General features: G+C 44.7%; 1 protein-coding gene across 2 annotated transcripts in view; it reads left to right on the forward strand.

Annotated features, from left to right (window-relative positions):
• The window catches only part of PHACTR1 (phosphatase and actin regulator 1), a 301,039-nt gene that overhangs the window by 266,975 nt on the left and 7,407 nt on the right, over positions 1–26,657 (forward strand). For both annotated transcript variants that reach the window (XM_056330031.1, XM_056330030.1), the window contains exons 9-11: positions 11,987–12,042; positions 17,057–17,118; positions 25,821–25,961. In XM_056330031.1, coding sequence (XP_056186006.1) covers positions 11,987–12,042; positions 17,057–17,118; positions 25,821–25,961 — 259 coding nt within the window. The remainder of the gene's footprint in view (positions 1–11,986; positions 12,043–17,056; positions 17,119–25,820; positions 25,962–26,657) is intronic.

Genomic DNA, 26,657 nt, shown 5'->3' on the forward strand with positions numbered 1-26,657 from the left:
AATGTCAAGAAGAAATGACTCTTCAGGTCAGCTGGGCCAGGAACAGGCTTCTCTCCCATTTTATTTAAGGAAGATGGAAGAAGTCATTGAGCACTCCCTCCCCCTCTGTAGTTCAACATCAGCTCGAATTAAGGAAAAAAGTAATGAAAATAATACTGGTCTCCCCCCAGCAGCTAGATTGTAATAATGAAGCAGGTTTTTACATTGATAAAGTGTCAGGGGGAGCTGGGGAATGTGCAGGCAAGAGAACAGTTACCTGATGTTAGTCAGGAGGCTGAAAGTGGAGGTACTTCAGGAGGGGTTGAACTGAGCCCTTGAAACTTCAGGCATAAAATGTCAAAAAGCTGATGTCACACTGTACAGAGGACAAAAAGAAAGCCTGCAGCCTGTTCAGTATAGCACACAGGGTTTCAGCGTCCCTCTGGAAGTGTTTTGTTGCAGAGGGTTGGGGTTTTTTTGTTTATTTTGAAGAGTATTTGCCTGGAAATAGGATCTTTTTTACTTTGGAGATTATTGATTCCTGCTGCTAATTCCTTATTTGATGTAATAAGCCTCTTTGTAACGTTCTATTTGTTTTGCTGTGGAAATACTTACGAAGCAACCAAAAAAAAACCCTAAAGATTATGGCTTTATGGTCCAAATTTAGCCTCTGGCTAATTATGTGCATCTCAATAACTTTGATAGAAGAAAATGCAGATGGGACAAGAATTCCTCTGAGTAAAAAAGATCTTGTCATGCTTTTAGGCCACTAGTTCTAAACCTAAAGTTGATGATATAACTGTGAGCAAATAACATCTAATATCTTGTCAAAATAACTGCAGTTTCCTAAGGTTTATTTAATTTTAACCAGGTGAATAGTTTCCTCTCTCTTTTTTTTTTTTTTTTTTTTTTTTTTTAAACAAGGCATTCTTGGTATTTTCTGTCTCTGGTGCAGCATGTTTTCATTGATGTTCCATGAGGTGCTACAATTTTAGAAAAATATTTCTGGACTTTGCTAATGCATAGAGGCAGAAGTAAGTTCTGGCAGTGAAGGTGTTAAATACACACCAGCTAGAAGGGTAAAGGCTGTGTTCTTGAAGGAGGTATGGTGGGTAAGGTAGGGTGATGAAACAAATTATCTAGAAAGATAAGAAATTAATTTGCAAACAGTGATGCAAATACAAAAGAATCAATGCTGTAAAAGGTAGGCAAGGACCCAGTCTGACCAGCAGGTATCACAGATCCAGATGTGACCATTAAATGGCCAGGAATGACCCAGACATCTGCACTGCAGCTGGCACCGCAGCTACTGGGGAGAGCTCTCCTTGTAACCTGCTTGGGCAGATTTGTGCTTGTAATTACCGTCGCAGTTCCTGCAAGAAGGGTTGTGTCTGCTGGAGTTGGCTGAATGAGGGATTTTTTGCATTTGGTACTCAAATGGAACAAAATAATTAACAAGTGGAGTAGGGAAAACTGAATAAAAATAGCAAATTGAGGGTTTTTTGGTGGGGTTTTTTTTTTAGTATTTATTGCATACTGAAAACTAGCATTTCGGGTCAGAATCAAGTATTCTGTCCGATGTATTTTTTAACGCTTAAAAAAATTATTTTATTTTGAAGGAAAGTACGTCCAGTGAATGGTTTTCTCAGCTGAAACTACTCAGTAAGTTTGACCTCACCTCATGGATAGGTTCTAACCTGTTGGAACTCAATTTTTTGGTAATTTTACTGTCTGTCACAAATGTTCCACCCCACCTTAATTCTTAATCTCCAACTGAACCTTTTAGACCACAGCCATTTGCAGTAAGTCACTGCTATTTATCACCTGCCTTTCATGCAGTCTGGGGGTCTGAAATCCCTCTGGCACAAAATAGTTAATCACTCTTAAAGCTCTCAAATTTGTCCACTTCCAGGAATTTTCCACTTCGGTAACAAGACACAGTGTGGGCACCATGCTATTTCCTATGCATCTTTTCTCCTAGAAACTGAATTATCATGGTTTTGAATTGCTAACGCTGCCAACTTATGTTATAAAAGCGTTTATTTGGAATTCCTATACTGTGGCTGTTCCAAGTCACTGTGTGTTTTAGCTTTTGATTCATTTCTCAGAAAGTGGGTAAGCTGCTCCTTTTTTGACATTACCAATGCAAAGTGCCTGTTTGGAGTTGAATTTGATTTCTGCAGAATCGTTTGTTTGCCTTTCTTCGTGCTGGCACTGGTAAAATGGTCTATAACAAACTAACACAGTCAGGGGATATATGTAATTCCTCTTTCTCTGCTCTTTGAGTCAGCAAGCTGGTGAAGCTCCTGCACAAGTTGTCTCTGTTAAAAACCAAGAGCTTTTTGCATTTTGGATTGAAATTTGCCACGACGGTCACAGATTATTTGGACTGCCAACCAAACCTGGTTTGTTTGTGTACGTGTTTTAAACGTCCCTGGGTTGATATTTTAGGATGACATAGTGCCTATGTGAATAAGAAGGTAGGGTGCTGTTGCTTTTTGAAAGAGACACATTGCATGCTAGCAGTGCTGGAAGTGTAAACTACCTGCTAATGCACAGGCTATGCACATACAGGCACTGTGGTCCATATAGAATCACTGTATAGTCACTGTGGTCCACAGAGGCCAACCAGGAGGCCAGATCTTCACGCTAGCTAAATACAGGGAAGAGGATTCCTCTGTTACACGCTTCTGCCCTTGATCCTTCCTCCAAACCGGCAGCTGCTTCTTGGCATGGGTAAAATTTAAGTTTGTGGCAGCAGATTTCTCAGAAGAGGATCCTTAGAGGAAAGGGGCACTGGGAAAAATCAGTGGGGTTTTAGAGGGTTGTAGGATGTTTGGGGAGTGCGGCTGTGCTCTTGCCATCCCTCAACCTCCTTCCGTGGTTTCTTCCCTGGCCCCACAGACCTTCTTCCCACCTAAAATGTTGCTGCTTCTCTCCACCCCGAGGCCACCATGCATGCACAGGAATATTTCTCCTGCTCTATTCCTATATCAAAGCATGCTCAACCATGTGAGCTTCCCTGAACGCCAGGAGCCAGGGTTGGGGGGACATGCCAAGAGGGAAGGGGGCTCCGCTCTTCTGGCTCTTGCTTGGAGATGACTCTGCTCTTAAGAGTGTAATGTATGGTAAGAAACAGCCTTGTGCTGGAGGCTAGAGGGATACCGCAGACTGGTTTAATCCAAGTTGCTAAAAGCACCGGGGGTGGTGTCGCAACACCAGTCACTGCTGGCTTGGTTGGGTGACAGAGCGCTGAGGAGGTCCAAGCCCCTGCCTCAGGTCTGTCGTTTGGCAGCATGGTCCATAGGAGAGCCCAGGAAGCCCTTCGGCAGCAGAAGGCTGGGGACACCTTTGCAAATATATTGATGGTGATCTGGTCCCCCACAGATCTTCCAAATGCAAGGTCACACCTCAAAACGGAGTAAGTGCAGAAGATGGTAGGAGAAGCCTCCAAAGACTAGTGTTTGGAGGAAAAGAATATTGTATTTAACCAGAAAAAAGTAACTTACTATAAGAAGTAGGGCAAATACTGTTTCTAAGGTTAGGCATCTAGGTCTTTCCTTCAAAAATGCATCTTTAAAGACTCGTTGCTGGAAGTGTGTTTGTTCACAGACAAAAAACCACGTTACTATAGAGAAAAGACATTTTAAAACAAACCGCACACAATAATGCATATAGAAAGCAAGCATACCTGTTCAACTCAGATTGATTGTTGTGGTGCCGTTTTATTCAAGTCATTCATGGATTGACCTTGAACTGTGAATTATGATCTCTTTAGCTTTGTGAAATCAGCTTTTAGTTCAATATTACTACCTTTGGAGAAGCAAGTGGCTTCTCACAATGCTGTACAGACAACAGAAGGACAATAGCTAACATTTTAGAACATTTTTTTTCTTTATTACAATGGGTCTTAACAGCCATCTGTTTTTTCTGGCATGCTTTAGCTTTTCAACCAGCATTTAGTACATTTTTTGCTCTAGATTTCTAGTACTCAGAAATATCCCGTTTTTATTGTTCTGAAAATATATTCTTGAATTACATTCACAGTAAATTCCCTTTCTCTAAAAAGGATTGTTCTTTGTTTCCTACTGCAGTTGTTGGATATTTTGGTCTTGGGATTAGGGATAAGAGATCTGAGAATTAATGCTGCAAAACTTAATTCCTCCATGCCCTTCTTTCAAATCATTTAAACTTGCATGGTAGTATTTTATGTGAACAGCCAGCATTTGGCTAAAAGGTTTGATATTAATGAAACGGTACGGTAGAGAAACAGAGGAGGCTCCATTTTAGAGCTTGAGGTATGAGACATGAGCTTGCATGGCCTTGCAATGTTCCACATCAGTAGGCATTTTGCAGTTATTATTAGTGAAGAGGGGGGGCGCGAAATCTGAATTCGTGTGTCTATCACTACTTGGCTTTACCTTGAGAAAAGAATAAGAAATTAAGTAACTGGGAAAATGCAGGTGTCTGCATTGTGATACTGTGGTCTAACGGAAGATCGATGATTTGGGTATGTCATGATTCACCCTGTTTGTACTCAGAGTCATAAGACTACCTAGTTGTTCCTTTATTTCTTTCAACAAAATACAGAGTTCGTGGCCCAAGATTATTCGACTTTATTTGGGTATTTTAAAGAGGTATGTTCTGTATATGATAGGCAAGGTTTTAACTTTATGCAGACATAATGAATTGTTGAAATCTACATTTTTTATAATATGGCTCTCTTTCCCCAGGAGACCTAATCTGGGCAGCCTGTTCTTTCTTGGGGACCTTGTAACTTTCCCAAGAGTAAATCAAAAGTGTAATAAATCAATCCCTCAGTCAGCTGAAACAGAAAAGACTGCATTATTTGACCTGTGAATCAAGAATGGATTCACATGGGCTAAAGAACAAGGAAACAGATTGGTCAGGTTTAGAGTTTTAAACAAAGGGCCATCTTGGTTATATTTTTCACTATCCACAGATGCTTGAGCAAGCAGAAAATTTGCTGATTAGTTTTCCTAAAAACCCTCACCACAATCTAGACTAGGCGGAGCTTTAAAGTTTATATTGAAGCTGTTTCTCAACACAAACCCAAGTCTGGAATAAGCATGATTTTGAGGGGTAGTAAAAGACTGCTTAGAGCCTAAATTAAAATCTTAACAATTTTAGTTGAAAATCTGCTTTTTCCTGCAGAGCCCAGCTGGATACATGACTGCAGATGTGTTACGGGAACTGTTATTTGGTTAGTTCATGTGCCAGACTGCTCTGTATTTCTTGCAGTGCACTAAGAATAACTGCAGAGCAAAAGCGTTGCCTCTCTCCTCCAGGGCATGGGACTGTTGTAGCTATCCTGGACCAGGTGGTCCAGTTCAGGGAACAAACTGGGATGCTGAGGCAGCAGAAGTACCTTCCCAGTAGAGCACCATCTAAAAATACTTAGATTTTCGACTGGTACTTTCATCTTTAAAATTTTCAGCAATAGCAAGCACTTCCTACCAAAATGATCTAGCTAGTTCTCATCTAAACTCTGTCTCAGAGATGCTTCACCCCTTTTCCCAGGGATGGACAGGGGTCTCTGCCCACTTCGGTCTGCTCTAGTCATCACCACAGGCTCCTTCGTAGCTGCAGAAGAACCACCACCTCCAGGGAAGTGGACAGCAGTCATTACATGGTAACTGAATCGTGGCAGACACTCCTCACAGTTTTATCACCTTTAATTTCTCAGGAAAAGGAGTTATAAGGTGTATTATCATGACTGATACCCAGAGACTTGTCACACAGGAAGGAGAGATTAAAGGAAGAGATAATGTATCCTACAAATTAGCCAACATCTTAGTGGAGTCTAGTACAGGAATTTTAATGGTGCAAAACTCTTACATTTGCTCTTTGAGTAGGTATTTTCTATTTAATACGCCCTCTAGTTTATTCACTCATTGATAAAACTGTATTTAATCCCATTTTATAAATCCTGTTAGGAGGAAGATAGTCCTCTGTAGACTCTAAAGTCTGGCTGGCAATATCTGGGCTGGTACCTCAGAGAAAGTGAACCTCCAGGCTTACAAATATTTTTTGTTCGTTGTGCAGGGACATAAGGAAAGGAGGTATTTCATTCCTGCCCTCTGCTAACAGTTAACCGTCAGAAGCAAACACCAGATTTTCTTCCCCAGATTTCTGTACTTGGCAATGGAGTGCAAAGAGCCCCTGGTAGCCTATGCTTCATCAATATTGCTTTGCTATCAGCGTTATTATTGGGAAAGGCAAGCTAAATTAAGCAACAGTAAGATTTTTTACTCCCATTGAATCTTCCTCGTGTCGAACTATATAGCTGATGTAAATCAACGCAGTTCTACTGGCTTCAGTCGTGCTCATTTATGGCAACTAAAGAAGAATGTGACAAGTAGTTCTTTGTGGCAGCTGGCTTCTTGTGTGCCCAGCTCGGATTTATTCCTCTCTCAGAGCAATCTCTAGGGTGGTATGAGCCCGGTTGCAACCAAGTAAAAAGATTTGCATCTACAGAATAAATTCAGGAGTTGCTCTAGAGGTTATGCCCCACTGTGCTCAGAAGTTGTTTTACATCAGAGTGACTTAAGTCATTAGGAACAGCTGTGTGAGCATGGCTGGGCTCAGAGATGTTTTGGTGATGCTCTGGATGCCTCACCATACTGCTGTGTGCCCTGTTGTTATCACCTGGTGACCTGTTTGCCCATCAGTCCTGCCCTTGGGTCACGCACACCAGATAGCACCATTCAAGCGCTGGAGAGCTGCTGGGTTCTGCCTCTTTTATCTGCAAACACCCAGAATTAATCAGCCTGGCAAGTACACAGGTCATCACTTTCCAGCAAGCCCTGTACTATATCCAGCCATTATACTTACAGATGAGCCCATACTAAGCTCTTGAATTTTCTTGTCCTCTGGGCAGAGGCAAAGATGAATTCCTGGTACACAGAAAACACATATCCAGCACCATCCTGTTCACATAGCAACAAGCTGGATGGCATTAACCAGCTCTTTCTCAGAGCTCATCCACAACAAAATGAGAGATGAAGGAGAGAAACCACGTGACTCCTCAAAGGGGACAGCACAGACAACCAGAGCGCCGTGCTTCAAAGGTGCCAGACAAAAGGGCTGCAAGAACCTGACCCTCAGCCCCGCAGCTAGCTGGCCACTGTCCTGAGAGCCCTGACCTTCAGCCCCACAGCTAGCTGGCCACTGTCCTGAGAGCCCTGACCTTCAGCCCCACAGCTAGCTGGCCACTGTCCTGAGAGCCCTGACCTTCAGCCCCACAGCTAGCTGGCCACTGTCCTGAGAGCCCCCGGCTACCGCCACACTGCAGAGCACAGTAAACATTACTGGGTGGGCTCTTCATTTAAGTGTTGTGTATTGCCTGGGGAGATGTACAGCCAGTTTTTCTTTGCTCCTGCAGGACACTGCCACGTGGAGCAGAAACTTCCCATTCGGAGTTCTCAGTTTGCCCAGCAGGCTCCAAACAGCAGCTTCCATCAGTGAAAACGCTGCCTTTCTTTCCTCTGGCTCCCTGAAGAGATTACATCCCCACCAGCCAATATTTTAGGTCTACAGCAATTGATTTTGCATGATTATCCCTCCTGCCCCCAAACTCTTACTCATCCACCATGACTTGCCTAGCCCAGCCTAGAGCAAATTCAGAAACCCAAATCAAAATAAACAAAAAACCCAGCACAAACAAACAAAAAAAAGCCACCAGACAATATCCTTACAAAGAGCTGCTCAGCTCTTGTTGTATAGTTCTAGCACACAGAGTGTGTTGCATTTTGATCAGGCAGGGAATTAAGTTATAAAATTGGTTTGCTGTCAAGTTTATCTTTGTAAGTGTGAGCAAACTGTTTTATTTTTCACTGACAATCTCATTTGGATATTATTTTTCTCAGTAAAATTCTAGCAAAGCTTTCTTCTTGTCAACATAAATCTTAGGAAGGTTTTCTTTGTAGTAAAACCTTTGTTGGTGTATTTGCAAAACTGCTGTTAACAATACTGCAAAAACATGAAGTATAAACAAGGCAATACATTGCAAAGAACAAATTACAAAAAACAGATCTTTCTATCCCCTTGAATGCCTGAAGCTTATTGCAAAACTTCATGAATGGGACAGTGAAGGTCAAGCGTGTTCACACAAGAGCTTTTAGATACAGAAAATGCTTGTTAAAGGCTGTTACTTTTTAAGCCTGACTTGCCCATTCCTGGATTAGACACCTGTGCTTGTACAGCTCCACGGAACAGCCAGACTTACCTTTCTGATCAACAGCGGAACCGTGTATCCCACTCAATTCTTACAGTTTTCATGAGCAGATCTGTTCATTGCTGTTGCACCAGGCTCCTTCCTCACCTCCGTTTTCTCCTGTTTATTCTGACTGTGCTGCTAATGAGACACTTGTTTCCTGACCTCTGGCCTCTTGACAGCCTCATGCAGCCCCTGTGATGTTAAATGAAATAAGGCACAGCAGCAATCCAGCAATCAAACCACTGAAATCAACTTCTGCAGGCTAGGTGGGCTTCATTAATATTTTTTTTATTCTAGGCAGCACAGGAGGGAAGGTAGAAGAGGGGAGGTATCATGCCTGGTGTTTGCCAAGATCAGAGCAGTGCACTGGCGCTGGTGTACTGAAATTTGGTGTGAAAAAACTTGTATCTTTGCAGCCATAGTAACAGAGCAATAGCTGCTTACATTTCTTGATTTACAGGATCTGTAACTAGTATCAGGATTTTCAAAGATAGTAACATTAACATCTGTTCAATATCTGACAAACTTGGAACTTAAGAGGCAAGACAAATGAACTACACTGACTCTGTTCGGAGGAGCCGGTGGAGTTGTTTGTAAAGCCCAAAGGTAGTTTGGGGCAGAAGTCACTCTAGCAGCAAGAGAAGAAATGAAATGAAAAGAGCAGGAGACCAAGAAAAAAGATAATTGTGAGAGCTTGGAAGGGAAGGGGCTGGGTCGGTTTGAGGAGCTCATCAAGGAGGGGCTTGCAATGAGGGAGCAGGGGCAGGCTCGGTCAGTCCAGAGGGATGATGCAAATGGGGGATGTGACAGCAGTTCATGGAGACGAAAGCAGACACGGGTACTGGCAGCCACCCTCTGTGCATCACCTTCATCCCCCAGCTGTGCTTCACTGTAAGGATGGGTCATGATTTTGTTCTACCTCAAGGGTACTTTATCTTTTCTTACTGCCTAAGTCTTGCTATCAAAAATACTTGTGTTTGGAAGAGTCCAGAAGCAATCAACGACCCACAAATGCAGATAGCTTTCAGGTCTCCAGGCCGAATCTATCAAAATTGTCAATTTTTTTTCTGCCATGTAAGTGCATCGCTTGAAAACGGTGGTCATCATTTAGGCAGGAGCCCTCTGCAGCCTGGGAAGGGTGAATAGTGGGACCTATAAAATAGTTTGACTTTTAATAGGAAACACAAGTATTCTTGGCTGGATTTCACTGGGGGCCCTACCAGGCAGTATGGGGAAGAGTCCCCCAGTCTATAGGTCTCTGAGCAGCAGAGAAGTAGAAGGTGCATGTAATTCCGAGGGCATACTTGGTATAAATCTCTGTCCCCTTTTGTGGAAGCAGTGACACAGTGGGGTGAAAGCTGTGTTTAAATGCACCTGCTTCATGGCAGGTACCCCAGTAAACTCATAGAAGACTTGGTCCTTTTTGTAAATCACCCATGTAGATAGATAAAACTTCTGCCTTTTGCTAGCAACACTCCTGTGTGAACTGTGCTTCACAGAACTGTTAGCTGAGTCCTTCAATCCCTGTTTTCTTGGAAAGGGGAGGACCTTTTCCAGAGCATTCTCTACAGACTAATTTCTCCTTTTACTTGTTGTGTGATGCTTGCTTCTGTAGAAGCAGCTGCACACTGGATGGCTGGAGTCCATCCTTACCATCCCTCTGATGCATCCTCTTGAAAAGCATCATGGTGCAGTGGTTTCAAAACATTGTAGAACTCAGTTCCTGCAGACACGCATGGTGGGTCTAAGAGTGGCAACTTTTTCATTCTCATGTGCTGCTAGAGATAAAGTAATTTTAATTGCTTCCTAGTCCTTAGGTGAAGTGTCCCACTAGCAACAGTTACTGTATCTTAAAGATGGCAATAGCAAGCACCTGGAGAGCGCTTTCTGTCTTCAGGGTACTTTGCAGACATTCTTTGTGTCTGAATTAAGGATGAGTTTCTGTCCCTTTCAATGCTTTTCCAATGAGATAAATGTTCAGTCTGCCACGGGAAAGAGACAAAGCTAATGACTCCAAATTCTCCACTGCAACAGGGCCATGTTCTGGTGCCTGGTTTTCACGGTGTAAAGTGGCCCTCTGGCACATATGAAGGCACGGGCTGCAGCTGTGGTGCAACCAGAGACCCCTTATTGTACAGAGAAGCCCATATTTATATCTCTGAGCCCGGATACAAATTCCAGCTGCATGACCACCAGGCTCAGGGCAGAAACCTTTCATGCAGTTACATAGCTATATATCACTCCAAGCATGCAAACACCTTTTGACTACTAGATAACCATGTTTATCTTTCTTACTTTCCTTCGCAATACCCAGCTGTTCTCTCATCTCCTGTCAGATCAGACGTTCTCCATCCTCCTCTCATACATCTCTCTTCAGACATTCTCTGTCCTCCTCTCTCTTATCTCCCATCAGTGATGGTCAGACATTCTCTGTCCTCCTCTCTCTTTATCTCCCATCAGTAATGGTGAGATGTTCTCTATCCTCCTCTCCCACATGGCCCCAAAGGACATACAGCTGGTATCACCTCTGCTGGTGGAAATCTTCAGGCTGTGTAAAATCAGGTGCCGGTACAGCTGGTGTAGAGGATGCTACCCACCCCACGTGCTTCAGCGCTGTGCACCGTGCGCGACACGAGGGGCAGGGGCGCTGACCAGGCAAACACGTGAGCTCCTGGCTCTGGAGAAGGCCGGGGATGTATGCACAGCTGTGCTCAGCCCCTGTGCTGTGCGGAGCCATTGTCAGACAGCTCTCACCCGGCCTCGCAGAGCCAGCCCGGTGTCAGGGAGCTCCTGTGCCCCGGGTCAGGGGAAGCAGCCACTGCAGAAGACGAAGCCGTGCAGCCGGCGTTGACGTCACGTTTGCTACCAGTACCTCGCAGGGGAACTGGTGGTCCAACTGGCAGAGGCTGGGGCCCCCAAGTTGGGAACGTCTGTGAATGACCACATCTGAAGGAAGAGGAGGCTCTGTCCTGTCGCTGCCACCATTGACAAAACTCCCATTGACTCGGAGGGGAGCATGAAGAGGCCCAACAGTGCTGACTTCTGATGTCATCTCCCTGGTTTACTTTGTTTTGCAAAGACCCCTTTGTGCTTCTCTCCCTTGCTTTGTATTCTGAATATTCAAACCATTTCTGTGCTCGGGGTCCCCATCTGTAATTAGATTGTGGGGTTTGTGACCCTGTTACGTACAGGTTGACTAGCGAGTCACGCTGATCCTTCAGCGTAAGATTTAATAAAAGCCACGAGAGGAGGAGGAGGGAAGCGAGGGTGCGGAGGAGGAGGAGGAGGGCTGCTATTGTTCTGCCCTCTGCGCTGCCAAGCCATCCCTTGTTTTTTGTGGACTGTCTGTGTGTTCAAACGCTGTTTGGACAAACGGGGCGCAGTCGGGAGGCTGGCGAGAGGGCAGTGAGAGGGTTAGCTGGGTCTCGGCTAGAAATGCTTGTGCGAGTCAGGAAGCAGGCATGGGAGGAAGGAAATTAAGTGGAGACATCTGTGTAGCTTAGCTTTCAGCAGCTCTGCCTGGGGTAGGGGTGGGAGAGTCATGCCTAAGATGACATAACGTATTTTGTCTTTCGTGAGTCGAAAACAGAGGAAACTGCGAAAGCGAAGCATGGTCTGTGTCACGCATGGTCCGGGCGTAGCAAGTACATAATGGAGCAGTGTCAGTGCTTTCTGCTCTGCCTTTCACACCCCAAAATAACTCTTTAAGACAGAGAACTGAGGAGAATGTGATATGGTCCAAAAACTGATCTTGGACTTTTTTCGCAGACGACTGAGCCAGAGGCCAACTGCTGAAGAGTTGGAGCAGAGGAACATACTGAAACGTAAGTCCTGATACCGCTGACATTTAACCTGAAGCTGGCTAGTTTGGGTTAGGTTAGATGGATGTTGGGTGTTTTTTTATAAAACATCAACTATTCCGTATGTGCATCATTAATAATAATTAATAATAATATAGTGCATCATAAATGCAAGCAAGCGTGCAAGTCTGTAGTAACATCTAGAGCTGCAGAAACAATTCTTTAAAATCAGAGTCAGTAAATTCACAAGACTGAACAATCCATGGGGAAAAAAAAAACAGATGTTGAATCTCTATTGCAAATCCTGTTCCAAACAGAGGGTTGGTCATTCTGAAAAGCCTTCATGTGGCTCTTACACAAATGAGCATCCCATTATAAGTTAGTAAAGACTTTAGGGCATGGCTTCGTTAGTTTTCCTAAAAATCTCCACAACAATCTAGACTAGGTGGAGCCTTTATTCAGTTAAAAAAAAAACAACAAAAATGTGACTGGGGATTATTCCCTTGAAATGTTCCCCTGAAATTCTTTCTTTAAATCAGCCAAAAATTTGCTGGTAGATCCTCAAAATGTATTATTTTACAGGGACAAAATGCCATTTAGCCACCCTGATCTGAGTGAAGTTAGTAGATACATTGCCACCAGCTTCAAGAGCAGTACAACTGAGCCTAGCACGAATCTCGTAATCTCATGAATGAATGAATAGGGAAAAGATGACAGTTTCTTTATTCACATTGAAGTGGTTTGAATATTTAAAAAAAAAAAGCTGTTTATATAATTGTTACTTTTGAAACAGAAATCAGAAGAAACAAGTTCTTCCCTTTTTAAGTTAGTAAATGCATCATTCCAGAGAAATTAAAAAAAAAAAAAAAAAAAGACTAGAGAAAAAAGTATTCCTATATGGTACCTTGTAGATAATGTCTCCTTAGGTAGGTCTGTAATTTGCCTTCTCCTTGTTGTTCAAATAACTGCATTGTACATGATCATAAAAACCAGTAACAGAAGATTAATTCTCTGAAAATTGGCAGAACTGATTGATCGAATCCTTCAGAATCAGATTCCTTGCAAGTTAATGACAGTGTTAACACTCAGCAGGGTTTCTTCACCTGTCCATGTTATTACACATGGCAGACAAAGACAGAGAGAGACACCACTGTCAGTGCAAAGAGGAGAAAAGACAGGACAGCAGAGCCACAGCAGCGTGGCATGGGCCAACCCCGGGGCTGCCAGCAAAGCCGTTTGTCTGGTGCCAGCCCCTTGTGATAGCTGTGCTCCTACCGCCTGCTCCCAACTCCTGCAGGAGGTTCTCCCAGGTTCTGCGGGAAATCAGGGGCAGACCATGGGGAACTAGGTGGCACATCCATCCAGGTGTGACTGACGGGGGGGTAGCAGAGCAGCTGGAGGGCAGGGAACATGCACCATGACTGATGCCAGGCTCAGGCAAGGAGGGACAGAGGCCAATTCTCTGGGCAGCTCGTGTTGTCATCCCAGGATTTACGAACAAACATGTGTCACGCACCACCTGGCACGGGTGCGTGACCAGTAAACACCGTCCTGGCACTGGTGAGGGTGGCTGCAGGAGGTGGAGGTCTTGGGCAGCTGCTTTGGCAGCAACGTTTGAACCAGCATCAGCGGGGAGGCAGCATCTCCCGTGCCGGGTGCCTTGCAGAGACTCCTAAAGTTCACGTTGCTGAGCCCAGCAGTCACGTAGTGACCCAAAGATGTCTTACATTTCAGAGGAATTATCCCCTGGGTCACATTAGTTTCTTTTGGAATTGAATAAAGGCTCTTAAATGACATGGATGTGTTTGAAAATATTACCCTGAATCCAGAACTATATTGTATTTCCTAACTGGAATTTTTGTAGCTTGGTTCCTAAGCACAGATCTGCTCCAAAACATGTGTGTCTCGGTAGACAAACAACTTCATAATTACAGGAAAAAGTAATGTGGTATTTCCAAAGCATCCCAACTTTTGGTGAAGCACAGCGGGAAAGGAACAAAAAATTAAAATAGTTGCATAATTACGAAAAAAAAGGAAACATAAAAATGCTCCACCCTTAAACAAGTAAATATAAATAGTGTCTGGTTTGTACATCACTTTGTGTCCTTTCCCTAGACTTCTGAGAAGGACAATTATAATAAATATGATGGAGCCTAGAGAAAAAGAAACATAGGAAGCAATAATGAAGAGTGTAAATTCTCTGCATAAGCAGGTCAAGCAATTTGCAAAAGCCCTGTTCATAGTGCACACACACAAGAAAACCCAGCAAGCTCCCAAGCAAACTAAATAGGATTTCCTCTGCAATTAAAGCTGAAATTTCCTTGATGCAAATGTCATGTCTGGTACCATGATGTTCCTGTTACATGTGTAACCGCATTATTGCTCATCCTGATGGGAAGAAGCGAGGCAGAATGTGGTTGGACAGCCAGCCTTTATACATGAAATGATCGCTGCCTAGCTCTGTGCTGCTGCAATAATTATGAGATGGTCATCTTTATTGAATTACAAGGGCAAAGCATCCATTGCACAAGTTCCACTCCTTGCTGGTGCCAACAGCAGCATTACAGCAGCCACAGCAAAGAAATGGAGAAGGGGGACACTGGTGCTTGAAGGGTCCTTCGCTGAAGTGTACCCAATTTACTGGCTCTTACTTAAGTCAATGAGAGTAATGAGAGTCCAGACCTGCAAGGTTAGTGTGAAGACTTGTTGCAGTTAATACTTGCTGGCCAAGTTTACCAATCCCCCTCACGCACCACCCCTGTGCCACTTCTCAGGTGGATACTAGTCGTTCAGTTATCAGCCTGGCACGTTCAGGGCTGCATAAATTCCTCACAGAAACGATGCTTAGGTAGCCCTTGAGGGTCTCGGTCTGTGCTGGGGGACATTTCACACTGGCACAGAAATCGGGTCTGAAAATCGCACCAGCACGCAGCCACCCACCCTCACACACACAGGTCTAGAGAAACAGAGCATCTCCTGAACAGTTAAGATAAAATAAAGCAACAGTTTTGTAGCTTGACAAGATTGGCATGACTTAATTAAAGAAATAGCTAAAAAAGTCACTTTCTGTTTTCAGAGAAGAATGCATTCCTAATTCTCATTTTTTACCTGACCGAGGTCTTCAGCCTGCCAGGGTGTCCCTGAAGGTGGGTGGCCGGGCTGAGAAGTGAGGACAAAACAGAGAAATGGTGTGCCAAGCACAAAATTGAATGACCATAACTAAATTTTATGTGCTCGCAGCTCTACCGTGACTCTGTGTGGGCTCTATTTAGCACTGTGTCTGTCTGGCTTAATCTTGCAAGCATTTATTAGTGGCTCTGGTTCTGAAAGCAGGCATTTGCAGGACCAGCTCCTCCAAATTTGAGACACAGAGGGAAGAGTGAAATTGCTAGAGGAGCAATTACTAGAAGAGAATCCAGCCCAGTAGGGACAGGAGCCATTGAAAGAGGAAAAATATATTTATCAGTGTTGGTATTCCAGTTATCATTTAAAAAGCCATTTGTGACTCCCTGCTGTCTTCTGTTCTTTTTACTCCGGTATGATTTTCCTTTCTCCTGAAAATGTAAGCAGTATTTTTGGTTAAATGCTATTTTAAAGATCAGAAGCGTGTTGTAAAACACAGTCTATCTCACTTTCGTTGAGATTTCCCAGTCCCACTGAAGTCAGGGAGCAGTTGTGGCAGACCTGTCGGCTCTGCTGTCCAGAGCAGCAAGCAACCTTGGTGTCCAGCCTAGCCCTCCTCACCTGCTCAGGGGCTCCTGTGGTCTCTGGAGCTTAGGTCTTATTTCTCTGTGGGGAAAACCCCAATTTTGAATGCATTGGTTTGAAACGTTACATCTCCTCCACCACGGGCAGACTTCCATTGGATTAGGACCTGGTTCTATTAATTTTGGCTTGTCCCACTCAGCTGGTGGGACTGCTGACCTGTGCTCCCATGGCTGAAGAGGTTACAGCTGCCAGTTTGTTACTGCCGCTCTGCCAGAGGTGTCCGCTTCTCCCATAGGATCAGAGAGGAACATGGGATTGCCCCTTGGGTTTAATTCAGTCCAAAGTTGGACAATTTAAATCAAGCCACCCATCCCAGACTGGCCTTTGAGGTCCATAATCTCCCCTGCAGAGAGTTATTCCTGGGTGACAGCCGGATCGTAGCAGGGGCACAGGGGACTTGCTGGAAGAGCTGAGTTGTGTTTGCTCTCATCCGTTACGTGCGGGTGTGATTGGAGTGAGGGGCAGTTCAGCTGCCAACGAAGCGGTGGAAGTGGACCCCAACTGATCGAGGTGCTGAGTACCTGGAAACCTGGGCGTTCAGTGAAGTTCAGTGCCAAGACCAGCAGGACAGCCTGCTCCTAAGTTAAAGAAGAGTTAGCGTACTCAGATGTTATTGTCCTCTTGAGGGATAATGGTTGAGGCTTGCCCTGGTAAGAGCTTGTAGCATGATCTTTTGGCTTAGTGTTGAAAGTGAATTGCCCTGGGATGTGCCTTTATGCTCCAGTGGGATGCAGTGAAGGCTCATGATGGAAGGACACCCTCTCCTTACTCTGCTCAGCTCATAGCGAGCTGCAGATTTTGCCTGGCATCCCTATTCTGATTTCTTTTTTTCCCTCATTCTCTCCAAAGAGTAGCTGTGAGAAATTATTGTCTAGATGGAAAAAAAATGCATGTGTTTCTTTTCCAACCGTTGTTGACCTTGCAGCCTGGCAGAATCTGACCGTATTGTAACTGAGCCCCTTGAGGTCGCCAGGCCTGTGGGCAGGGAGGTCATGGTTTCTGAGGAGCTGGCTCGCTGCCTGGCCCTTCTAGAATGTGACACTCATGAAGAGGTGCCAACACAGGGCAAGGAAGGAGGCCATAGATGTTATATGAAGTGTGTGAAAAGGCGCAGTAGCGACGGAGCGAGGAAGTTCACCAGCCCCAGAGGGACGTGCTGTGCATCAGAGAGGTCCTGAAACATTCATATACTGATGGAGAGGCTTATTTTGTTGCATACTGTGCATGCCTGATGAGTCCACCGTCTGAGATCCTTGTAAATCTTTTACAGCCCGGAATGAGCAAGAGGAGCAGGAGGAAAAACGAGAGATAAAAAGAAGATTAACACGTAAGGTGAGGAGCAACTTTGATCCTATTATGACACTACTGTAACTTTCTTCCTGCTGCACAGTTGTTTGCCTTTTCCTCGGCACCATTTTCAAAAGTAGAGTATGAAACAAGTCTTAAAAGAAATCTTTAAAAGAAATCATCAGTGTTACAGGGTGTATGTCCACAGAGAGTGAAGGGAACCACTTTGGTGGTAACATTTTGAAACAAGACAAAAGGAGATTCAGTCTTCATCACTGACAGAGCTTTTGAACAGTGAAGGATGAAGAGCCTAGCACCGGTCTCACCCTGCTCCCTGTAAATGTAATGGCTTCTGCAGCCATTACAAAGAAAGCAAAGTTAAAACAATTGCTGATTGCATGTGACAATTCCAACTGAAAAAAGCATAAAACTGGGAAATAAACTTTTTCTGTAAAGGGAGATTGTCACTTGAGGCATTTAAACTAAATAGAGACAAGCACTTGCAAAATGATGTATAGTGCAGAAAACAATCTTGCATTGGCAGGGAAGGACAAGCAAAGCAGCATAGTTTGGTTTTGGTTTTCCTCCCATTTGAAAGTCATTTACTCTTAAAACAGTCGTTTCAGATACATTCAGTTTTGCAGCTGGTGTAAATGTTTACAGATGCCCCAACATACATAGCCAACAATCCACCCTTGTTATTGCAGATAAACTTTATTTCACCCAATGTATTTCCTATCTCCAGAGGTGGAGAAAGCCCCCTAAAAACTCACATGCTTGTGAAGCAGCACCAGTCCCTTCCTTTACATTTGTAGGTGGCTTAGTCTTTTTACCTATGTGATCACAAGCTTTCAAGGCTCTCAATAGACATGGGAAGGTTACACTCAGAGAGCTGGACTGCTTGCTTTCATGCTTAAAAATCTCATGCCTTAGTCTCAGCAGAGTGCTTGGTCACCAAGGGGAGGATGCTGCTGTGGCCTGCAGGAGCTCAAAAAGCAGTAACAGTATTTTTAAAACACGTTCCTGACCACAATGGCAGGGGTGGTCTCACATCCCCTCCTAGCACTGCCTGAAAGATGCGAAGCTGCATTGCAGATGTTTCACGGGACTCACACTCTGTGCAAAGGCTAGAAAGAGCGTTTTACCAGGCTTTCTATTTCCCTGTACAGTGAAAGGTAAACGTGTACAGGAATCCAACCCAAAGCTTGATGCCATTAGATGAACAGCTGGAACAGATCAAAAGCAAAGCTACCCATGCCCAATCTGCTGCCTAAGAAGTGAGGGCTTGCTAACTCAGCCAGCGTTGCTGCCGTACAGTCCCCATCCTCCGCTGTTTTGTGGGAAAGGTACAAAGCAGGTGAATTGTCTGTTGCAGGCAGAGGGCACAGCCACGCGCTCGACTAAAACACCCAGGCTGCCACAGCACCGCCGCAGGGTCTGCTCCCTCAGACCTCAGCAGTTCGCTGTGAGGTTTCTTCCTTTGTCTTGTTTGCACGTTTTAAGTAGGAACAGCGGCAGGAGCAGCATCAGTCCAAGCCCCTGGCAGTCAGATCTTTAATATTCATACCCTTGTTCCTGATCACATACCTTTTAGCCTTTTTGGGCTTCTTCCCTAGTAAAGATTTTTCTCCCCCACATTTGTGAGGTTGGTAGCACTATGGCTTAGCATTGTTTCATTTTGTTCATCTTTTTAAACTGTTGCAAACTGTTCTAGTGACACATTTTTATGAAAGAACAATTTTGATGAAAGAACCACGCGCCTGGTCTTAATGACATATTTTGTTTTCACCTACTAAACATAACTGTCATAAAAGCTCAGAAATCACTAGAGGAAAGAAGTGAATAAAGCGTGCAAGTGGACAGATAACAACTAGAAATGCCAACCACCTAGGGAATGCTGCAGAAATAGTTGTTGTTCCCCAGTTCTGTCTTTCACGAGCATGTCCCAGATGTGTCGTCATGTCTACAGCAGAGTGGCAGACTCCTTCTGTCGATTTGTACTGAAGTCTTATTACCAAAGGAATTTAAACCTCAGATCAAGCAGAAGTTTAATTGAGCACGGCAAGTGTTTTGCCCAGCAGCCCTTTCTGTTTGCACCGAGTTTTAATGCACACACATGCCCACAGGGTAAATTCAGCATAAGGCAAGTGTGCCACATTGCCTCCTTGTAGCCACGTGTAGTTGGTAATAAGAAGGGAAGGGGGCTCTGCAGAAGCTGCTGACAAGAATTTTGACCTTGCACTATAGAAACTGCTGCTGGCTCCAATTTTTTTGGTGGCGTCATTCCAACTCCAAGGGAACAACCCTCTCCATCCATTAAAAAGCTGCTCTTAAAATTCCTTCAGCACTGACATTTTGTTACAGTATTATGATGATAAGTTGTAACATGACATGCTGTAATAAGTAAGATTACCTTGCTAGGTCTAGATGCCTTATTAAAGTTAGCAATAAATACCCAGCTGAATTCATCATCTGGACAGGCAATTTCTGAAAAAAAAAAATCTAAAAAAAAAAAAAAAATCAGGTGACCTATAGCAAGCTGCCCCTTTAAGCACTTTTCATCCTCTCAGACTCCTCTAACTCCAAATTAACTGGGGATAGGGAATAGCTGCCACTCAAAGAACAAAGTGGAGGCAAATGCTGTGTGGTACAGTTTCTCTGTAGCTGTGTCCCTCGCAGCCAAGGCAGGAGAGGTGAACCGTATTTGCCTGTCACCTGAGATGCTCAGGGATGGGTTCTGCACATCCAGTGGCCCCTGTGCTCCCTTTCCCTGCCCCTCGAGGACCACTGAGCAGCTTTGGGTGCGTGGGCTTGCGTCATTTGGAGGGGGGGGGGGGGGGGCGGACACGTGGCAGCCAGGAAGGGTTTTTCTCTGAGCACTGGTTCTTGGCCCGCAAGCCCGTTCCAGGAATATTAATTTGCAGAGGACCCTGGGAAAAGTGTTCCAGGTGGGTCCCCTCCACGAGGAGGTCTGAGCCCCCGGGAATTACTACTAAGAATTTATCCTCTCTAAACCTCAGTGAATTTGGCTGAGCACCAAGGCAATTAACACAAGCCTGAACTCCCCCCGAGGACTTCCATTACAGAGAGAGTGTCGTCGCCTGGATTAACAGAACACATTACAAAGCGTTTGCAAAGAGGAAGAAAAATCTTCTTTTCCTATACCTTCTCTCAACCAGCACCATGCTCCTCCTTCCCCAGAGCTGTTTATGGCTTCCTATTCCCCACTGTCAATAGTTAATTTTTCCCGGAGCTCTAGCTCTAGAACTAAAAATCTCATAGCTGTAATATTGACAACCAAAATGATGAGGTGTGGCTGTTTCTTAAAATCCACGCAATAATCTGAAATCTTCGCTCCCATTAAATTCCTGCCTTGGTACAACTGAAACTCCCTGTTCACTGGTGCCTTGCTGGGAAATATCTTGCTGTTCAATCTTTTCTTTAATTGACCTCCGCTGGCTTGCATCAGCAAAGGCTGTTCAAAATAATGAACTCTTGAGAGAGGTGGGACTCGGGGGGCAGAGGGGGGGGAGGTGAGAGGGAGGCACAGGGGAAGGGAAAGGTCAGAGAAGAAAAACAGCAGCTAATTTGGATAAACCGCATTTATAGTCAGAGGGAAAGGTCTTCAGGGTGTTTTCCTGGCATCCTGCTCCTACATCTTACCACCAAAGGGAGGGGGGGAGCAAAGGAGAAGAGGGAGTTGTGTGGGCTGCTAGTTAGGTTCTGTCATTTCTCACCTTGGTTTCTTCCTTAAACAACAACCATAACATTTTAACGAGGTAACAGAGCAGGCAAAGATGAGGTGACAAGACAACAAGCTTCGTTGTGACTGAAATGGAGCAAACTCAGCGTTTCACATGTGACTAAATCCCAACACCAGACTGGCAAGAGTATGTCCCCCTCCGCTGTACCTGGTGGTGGTGCTTGGCTTTGCTTCATTTCCTGATTTTATATATTTTTTGCTGATTAATAATAATAATAATTGCTGATTAACCTCCCTCATGTGTGTTAAACCTCCCTTGCAAATTGGCGTGGTGTCAAAGCTTGAAACGTGCCCCTTTTTGTCTCCACTGATCCAGAATATACAGAGGAGAACTTGACCTCCCGTGACGAGACGTGGGAGGTCCTGGCCTCATGTACACTGCTTTTGCATTAATACAAATCCATTTGCTTCAGAAGGGATTTTTGCCCTGGTTCACACTCAAATGAAGAGGTCACTCGCCATAAGGTTATCCTGCTCCACCAGCTCACCTTCACAAATAGGGAAATAGAAATGTACACACCCAGAAAAAGTCTAGACACACACACGCACATGCCTTTGACATTAACAGAAGTAAAAAAGGGTCCAGCTCCTCGAGTAAGATCCCTTTCTCCCCACTTGGACCACCACCGCCTTGTGCAATCAACTGCATCGTGTCCTCCTACTGTAAGTTTTGAGCATGTCATCTTCTTTCTGCCTGTTCGAAGAAGCAGAGCTCATTCTCAGGTATTGCCCAGGAAGGACTGGGTACCATTAAGTAATTCTGACCCAAGAGACTGCAGCTCACAGGTTGTAAAGAACTCCAAGGTGAGATCTGTGGTGAGCTGCACCCTCACCGCGAACAGACACGGAGCTGGCACCTACAGTGGAGCTGCTCAGAGGCTGTTCTGCAAAGCTGTTTCCCCGGCTGTTCCAGGGCTAAGGGTGCTCTGGGTTGCCCAAATATACCGGGAGACCCTCATGCTTAGCAGCTCACAAGAAACTTCGGCCATGGCATGAGCAAGAGGCAGGGAAGTTTGTTAACCGTTCCAATAATGTAGCTTTAATTAATTGCTTTTAGAAAACCACTCAGTGTGGTTGTCTCTCTCTTTACATTTAGTATCACCAGATTGGCACTTTGATTTAATGTACTGAATATATTTTGTGTGTGTGTGTATTTATATATGTAAATATATGTAGATTTATGGCTACATATGAACTATGTGATATGAGCTGTGGCTTTCAGGACTCTTGTTTCACAGCCAGAGCACTGGCACGAGAGTCAGTGCACGTTTTCTCTGTTCATAGCTCTGTCCCCGACCTCCTGGGTCACCTTGAGCTAGTTGCTTGTTCTTTGATGCTTCTCTTGCTCCAGCTGCTCAGGGGATGAAGACATTGCCCACCACTCTTTTGGGGTGTATAAGTACCTCAGATTGCGCTGGTTATAGGTTTCTGAAGCAAAGACAAGGTGTCTAAAAATAATATGCAGTAATAGTTGTATGACTTCAGAGGGATTGAAGCAGCAGCTTTTAGTCTGTCTTACATTCAGGTGTCACCTAAGAATGAAAAATGCACATTAATACCAAAGTTTCATAATGTGTTCGTGCCCTTGACATTTTTCCACGCATAATTCAGTGCACTGTTCTTCACGCCCGCTGAAGTGTTGCAGTGAGTTTCAGTGGTGTAAAATCTGCAGGCGATGCACCTGATTTGATATTTGTGAACATAAGAACATACCTCAGATGTGCCTCAGTTCATCGTGTGACCCTTAACATTTACCACCATTTCTTTGATTGTAATGCACACCCAGCACACGAAGGAAGCCAAATTAGCTGTTTAAGACCAGGACTGAGGTGCATACCAGCACCGAAATCACCTTGCTGGCAGAAGCACCACCACCTCTGTGGCACTTGATGCTCTTGCCTTCTTGACAGCACCTGGAGAACAGCCTGGAACAGCGTGTTCCAGGGTATCACAGCCTTCTACTGTGTAGAAACTTGCTGATCACTTCGATTGGCACAAACATGAAAGCTGGCTAATGTCAAGAGCTGACAGGAGCTGTGAAATAGAGCCAGTCATTTTTTGAAAGTCTTCTTCCAGCTTGGAAAGCTTGTAGGAGGTCCTGCTTCCCTTGTAGCCATTTAGAAACACAGAGTTTAATTCACAGGATTTCATATTTTGTTGGTGTTGTCATACTCCATGCAATGCGACATTTTAGGGTTTTTTTAAAATTCTGTTTTAATCTGAAACCACATCTAGGCTGTGTCCTAAAATGATAAAAGCTGAGAAATATAGAGATAATATTGATTCACCCTTAAATCATGCTGTTGTGAGAAAAGAAGCAGTTGATGCACGTAAAGGTGGAGTCTCACCTTTGCCTTTGAAATTTTGGGGCGTAATCATAATGTTTTTTCAGCATGAAGAGTCTCTATTCCCGTAGTCAGGGGGTTGATTTTAAATAATGGGAAGCAAAACTCAGCTGTGCTATCAGAATAATAATGTATCAGTGCTAACCTGCAGCTCCTAGTAGTAGGGCTGCTAGAAAACCTGCCAATTTGAAACCCTGTTCGAGATGAGTTGTAGGACATAGAGAAGCCTCACTTATAGCATACCTGTGAGTATACTCCAAGCGTAGCAGAGCACTTTGGTTTTCTTGCTTTTGTTAAAAGCCTGTCTATTAATTGCAGTGTGTATTTGGCTTGCAGGTGACTTTGGTGTAGGTAGCAGGGCTGCAGGCTGAAGAGGCAATTCTATTCCGTTAGAGTGAAAAATAACATTTTTAAATCTGTACGTGCTTCAATCTACTGTGCCCTCTAGATTTTCTGACATGGTAGTCTAGCTCAGAGATATATTTATCCTGTTGTCTAAAAAGGCCCAAAAAATTATGCCTGCTGTGTATGCATTTTGCTTTTTTTTTTTAAAAAAAAAAAAAGGTTTCCAAAACGTGCAGCCTTAAGTTCAGAAAGGCATGCTTCTTGCTAACCTCACTGCTTACATGCTCTTTGGCTGACCTAAGCACGGCTGGCTTGAATGTGGATATATAAAATGGAGCTTTTCTTGGGGAGCTTTTGGAAGAAACAGGAGGAATTTTGTGTGATAATCACATGCAGAGCAGCTTGCCCCAGGAAACTTCATGCCTCCCATAGAAGAAGGTGGGTGTGAGAAAACTGTCCAGTTTTAAGATCTTTGCAATAGTCAGAAGTTTCAAAGTTGTTCATTTTCAAACCCAGGAAGAGTTTTTCCCTCTATTAAATGTTGTAATTTACCCTAAAATGGCTTTGGGGACCAGACATGAACTGCTGAGCTGTGACTTGACTGATGCCAGCAAGGGCATTGCGTGGCACAGTGTAGAGCTCTGCTCCTGGTTGCACTTGCTGTAATTTCTCTGCCTTTGGTGTGTGCAGAACAGCTGGGCTGCAGCCGGGAGGGGGAGAATTCCCGTCTTCCTGAGCATCTCACAGGCAGAGCTTTAGGGCGGCTCTGCAGACTCACTACATGAGGTGTTTGAACCCAGTTTGTGAGTGCATGCTCAGGGCCGTGGGTGTAAGGAGAGCAGCCCTGCTGTCACCTCTTGTCACAACCACCTTTTCTAAAGCCAGAAGAGAGAGGCAGCCATCCATGCCAAGAACAAGCACGCTGGGATTTAAAGCCAGAGATGGGATGGGGCAGTGGAGCTATATTGCAGCAGCACCCAAGTGCTGGAGAAAGGTGGGATTTATTTATCACCCTCCACTTAGCATCCTGGCTGGTTTGAATCTTAATTTTCCCTGGAAGATGAAATGCAGGGGACAGATACTTAATTTGGGAGGAAGGTGGAATTGTATGTCAGGATTCAGGAGGCTAAATAACTGTGCAGAATAGAGTCTCAAGCATTTTATGAAATATGTAGACCTTTCACTATCCATAAGGGTGAAGTATTGCAAAACACCGGTTTCTAGTGAGTGGGACTAGCATGATATAATGCGTCACTAATTGTTAGCAGGATATTATTTTTCCTGATATATCGTGATTACAAATGTTTAATAGTGAAACTTTTGCAGTTAATATACAGCCACATGCACATATATATCTAGCACCTTCTTCAGAAACAGATGTGTAACTGCTTTTGACGTTAAGCAGCGTGCCATGCATGCAAGAAGAATTGATCCTGAAAGCCAGTTCCTGTCCCTAGCCATGTAACCGGTGTACGATACATGGACCACCATCACACTACTGTTTCCAATTTGAGAGTTTTGACTGTGGCTGCCTATTCTACCGCGGAATTTGAAAGAAATGCTTTGGAGCAATCAAGATGCTTTCTTGACATGATACAATCCACCCTTGCAATTTTTTTTAATTTTTTTTTTTGGCTTGTAGTATGCAATGTAAACTGTTAAAAGTCAAATATGCTGTGACACAAAAGAGAGCTGCAGCATACAGTGAAAAGTTCATTGAGCACTAGCCGTCATCCCGCCTGCCATTTCTGGAGGTAGAGGACAAGGTTGCAGAATATCAGGATGGTAAGGAAAGTTGTTCCTCACCTTTTGCACATAATTCAGGGCAGGAACCACCTAGTGCCTTTGCTTGACTCCTCCCAGGCAGCACAGAAGCACACCCAGCAGCTCAAGGCTGCGGAGTGTACAGCCTGCGCAGGTAGTGTTAAAGTTGTGGTTGTGATCTTCGGCTCTTCCTGAGGCATCGGTGCACAAGGAGACTTCCTTGTGTTACATCTCATTTCTGCCAGGGTGATCAACCTCAGCCAGGGATCGAGGCCTGCAGCCACAGCAGCTTCCCAAAGAACAGCGGGCTGCTTCGGCAGCAAAGTGGGATGATATTCAAGGTGCTGTAACAAGAGGTTGTCTCCCACGTAGCAATTCTGTGAAAGGCTGATAAAAACAACAGGACTGGGGATGTCTGAACCCTCTTATTATCATAACGATAGTTGTAGTAAAATAAATCCCCAGGCAGCACTCTGCAGGGAAAAAGTGAAGTCCTGATGTCTTTTTCCACTCCTTCCTCAAACCTGCAGCTGAGCCAAAGGCCTACAGTAGAAGAGCTACGTGAGAGGAAGATCCTCATCCGCTTCAGTGACTACGTGGAAGTGGCAGACGCGCAGGACTACGACAGGAGGGCGGACAAACCCTGGACACGACTCACAGCCGCCGACAAAGTAAGTGGAGGAACTTTGGGAGAGCCGTGATCTTAACAGCTAGAGCTACGTCACAGCAAACAGCATCCCGTGGGTCCCACAGCTGTCACGGCTCCACCTGACGTCCCTTCCCAACACACCTGCGGTTTCTTCCTTCCCATTCACAAAGTTTGTTCTTTGAGGCATAACCCTTTGGCAAGACGGCTCCCTACATGTGTGGAAACCAGGAGCAAGCTTAGCAGCATTACACCATTTAAACAGGGAGGAGAGTATCAAGCCCCTTGAGGCCAGGTCTTAACGGCGGGCCTGTTATTTGTTGGGTTTGATCTTGCCACGTAACGCTGACAGCTCCTGCCGGACCTAGCAGAGCAGTGTGACAGCAGCACTTGCCAGAATTCCTGACCCTGGGTGCAAAAACGCCACCAGGTCACATCGGCAAAGGCATCTCCATCCCACCGAAACCAGGTAACTTCTCCCTAGTGTGTTACAACAGGGGCCTTTACTCGGGGTTTCCACTACAGAGTATTTTAAGCACTAAACTGAAACCACAGAAGAAAGACAAAGAAAAGGCACACGTTTTTGGTGTATTGACAGAGCTGTCCTCTGAGCAGCGGTGGGATCTTCACTCAGTGGCGTCGCTGGAGTTGGCATTGGTGGCAGAGGGGTTAAATTGCAGGCAAATTGTATCAGTCCCTTCCTGATATAATCTGAGGGTCT

Source organism: Falco biarmicus, chromosome 3 (genome assembly GCF_023638135.1).
Source record: "Falco biarmicus isolate bFalBia1 chromosome 3, bFalBia1.pri, whole genome shotgun sequence".
Lineage (NCBI taxonomy): Eukaryota > Metazoa > Chordata > Aves > Falconiformes > Falconidae > Falco > Falco biarmicus.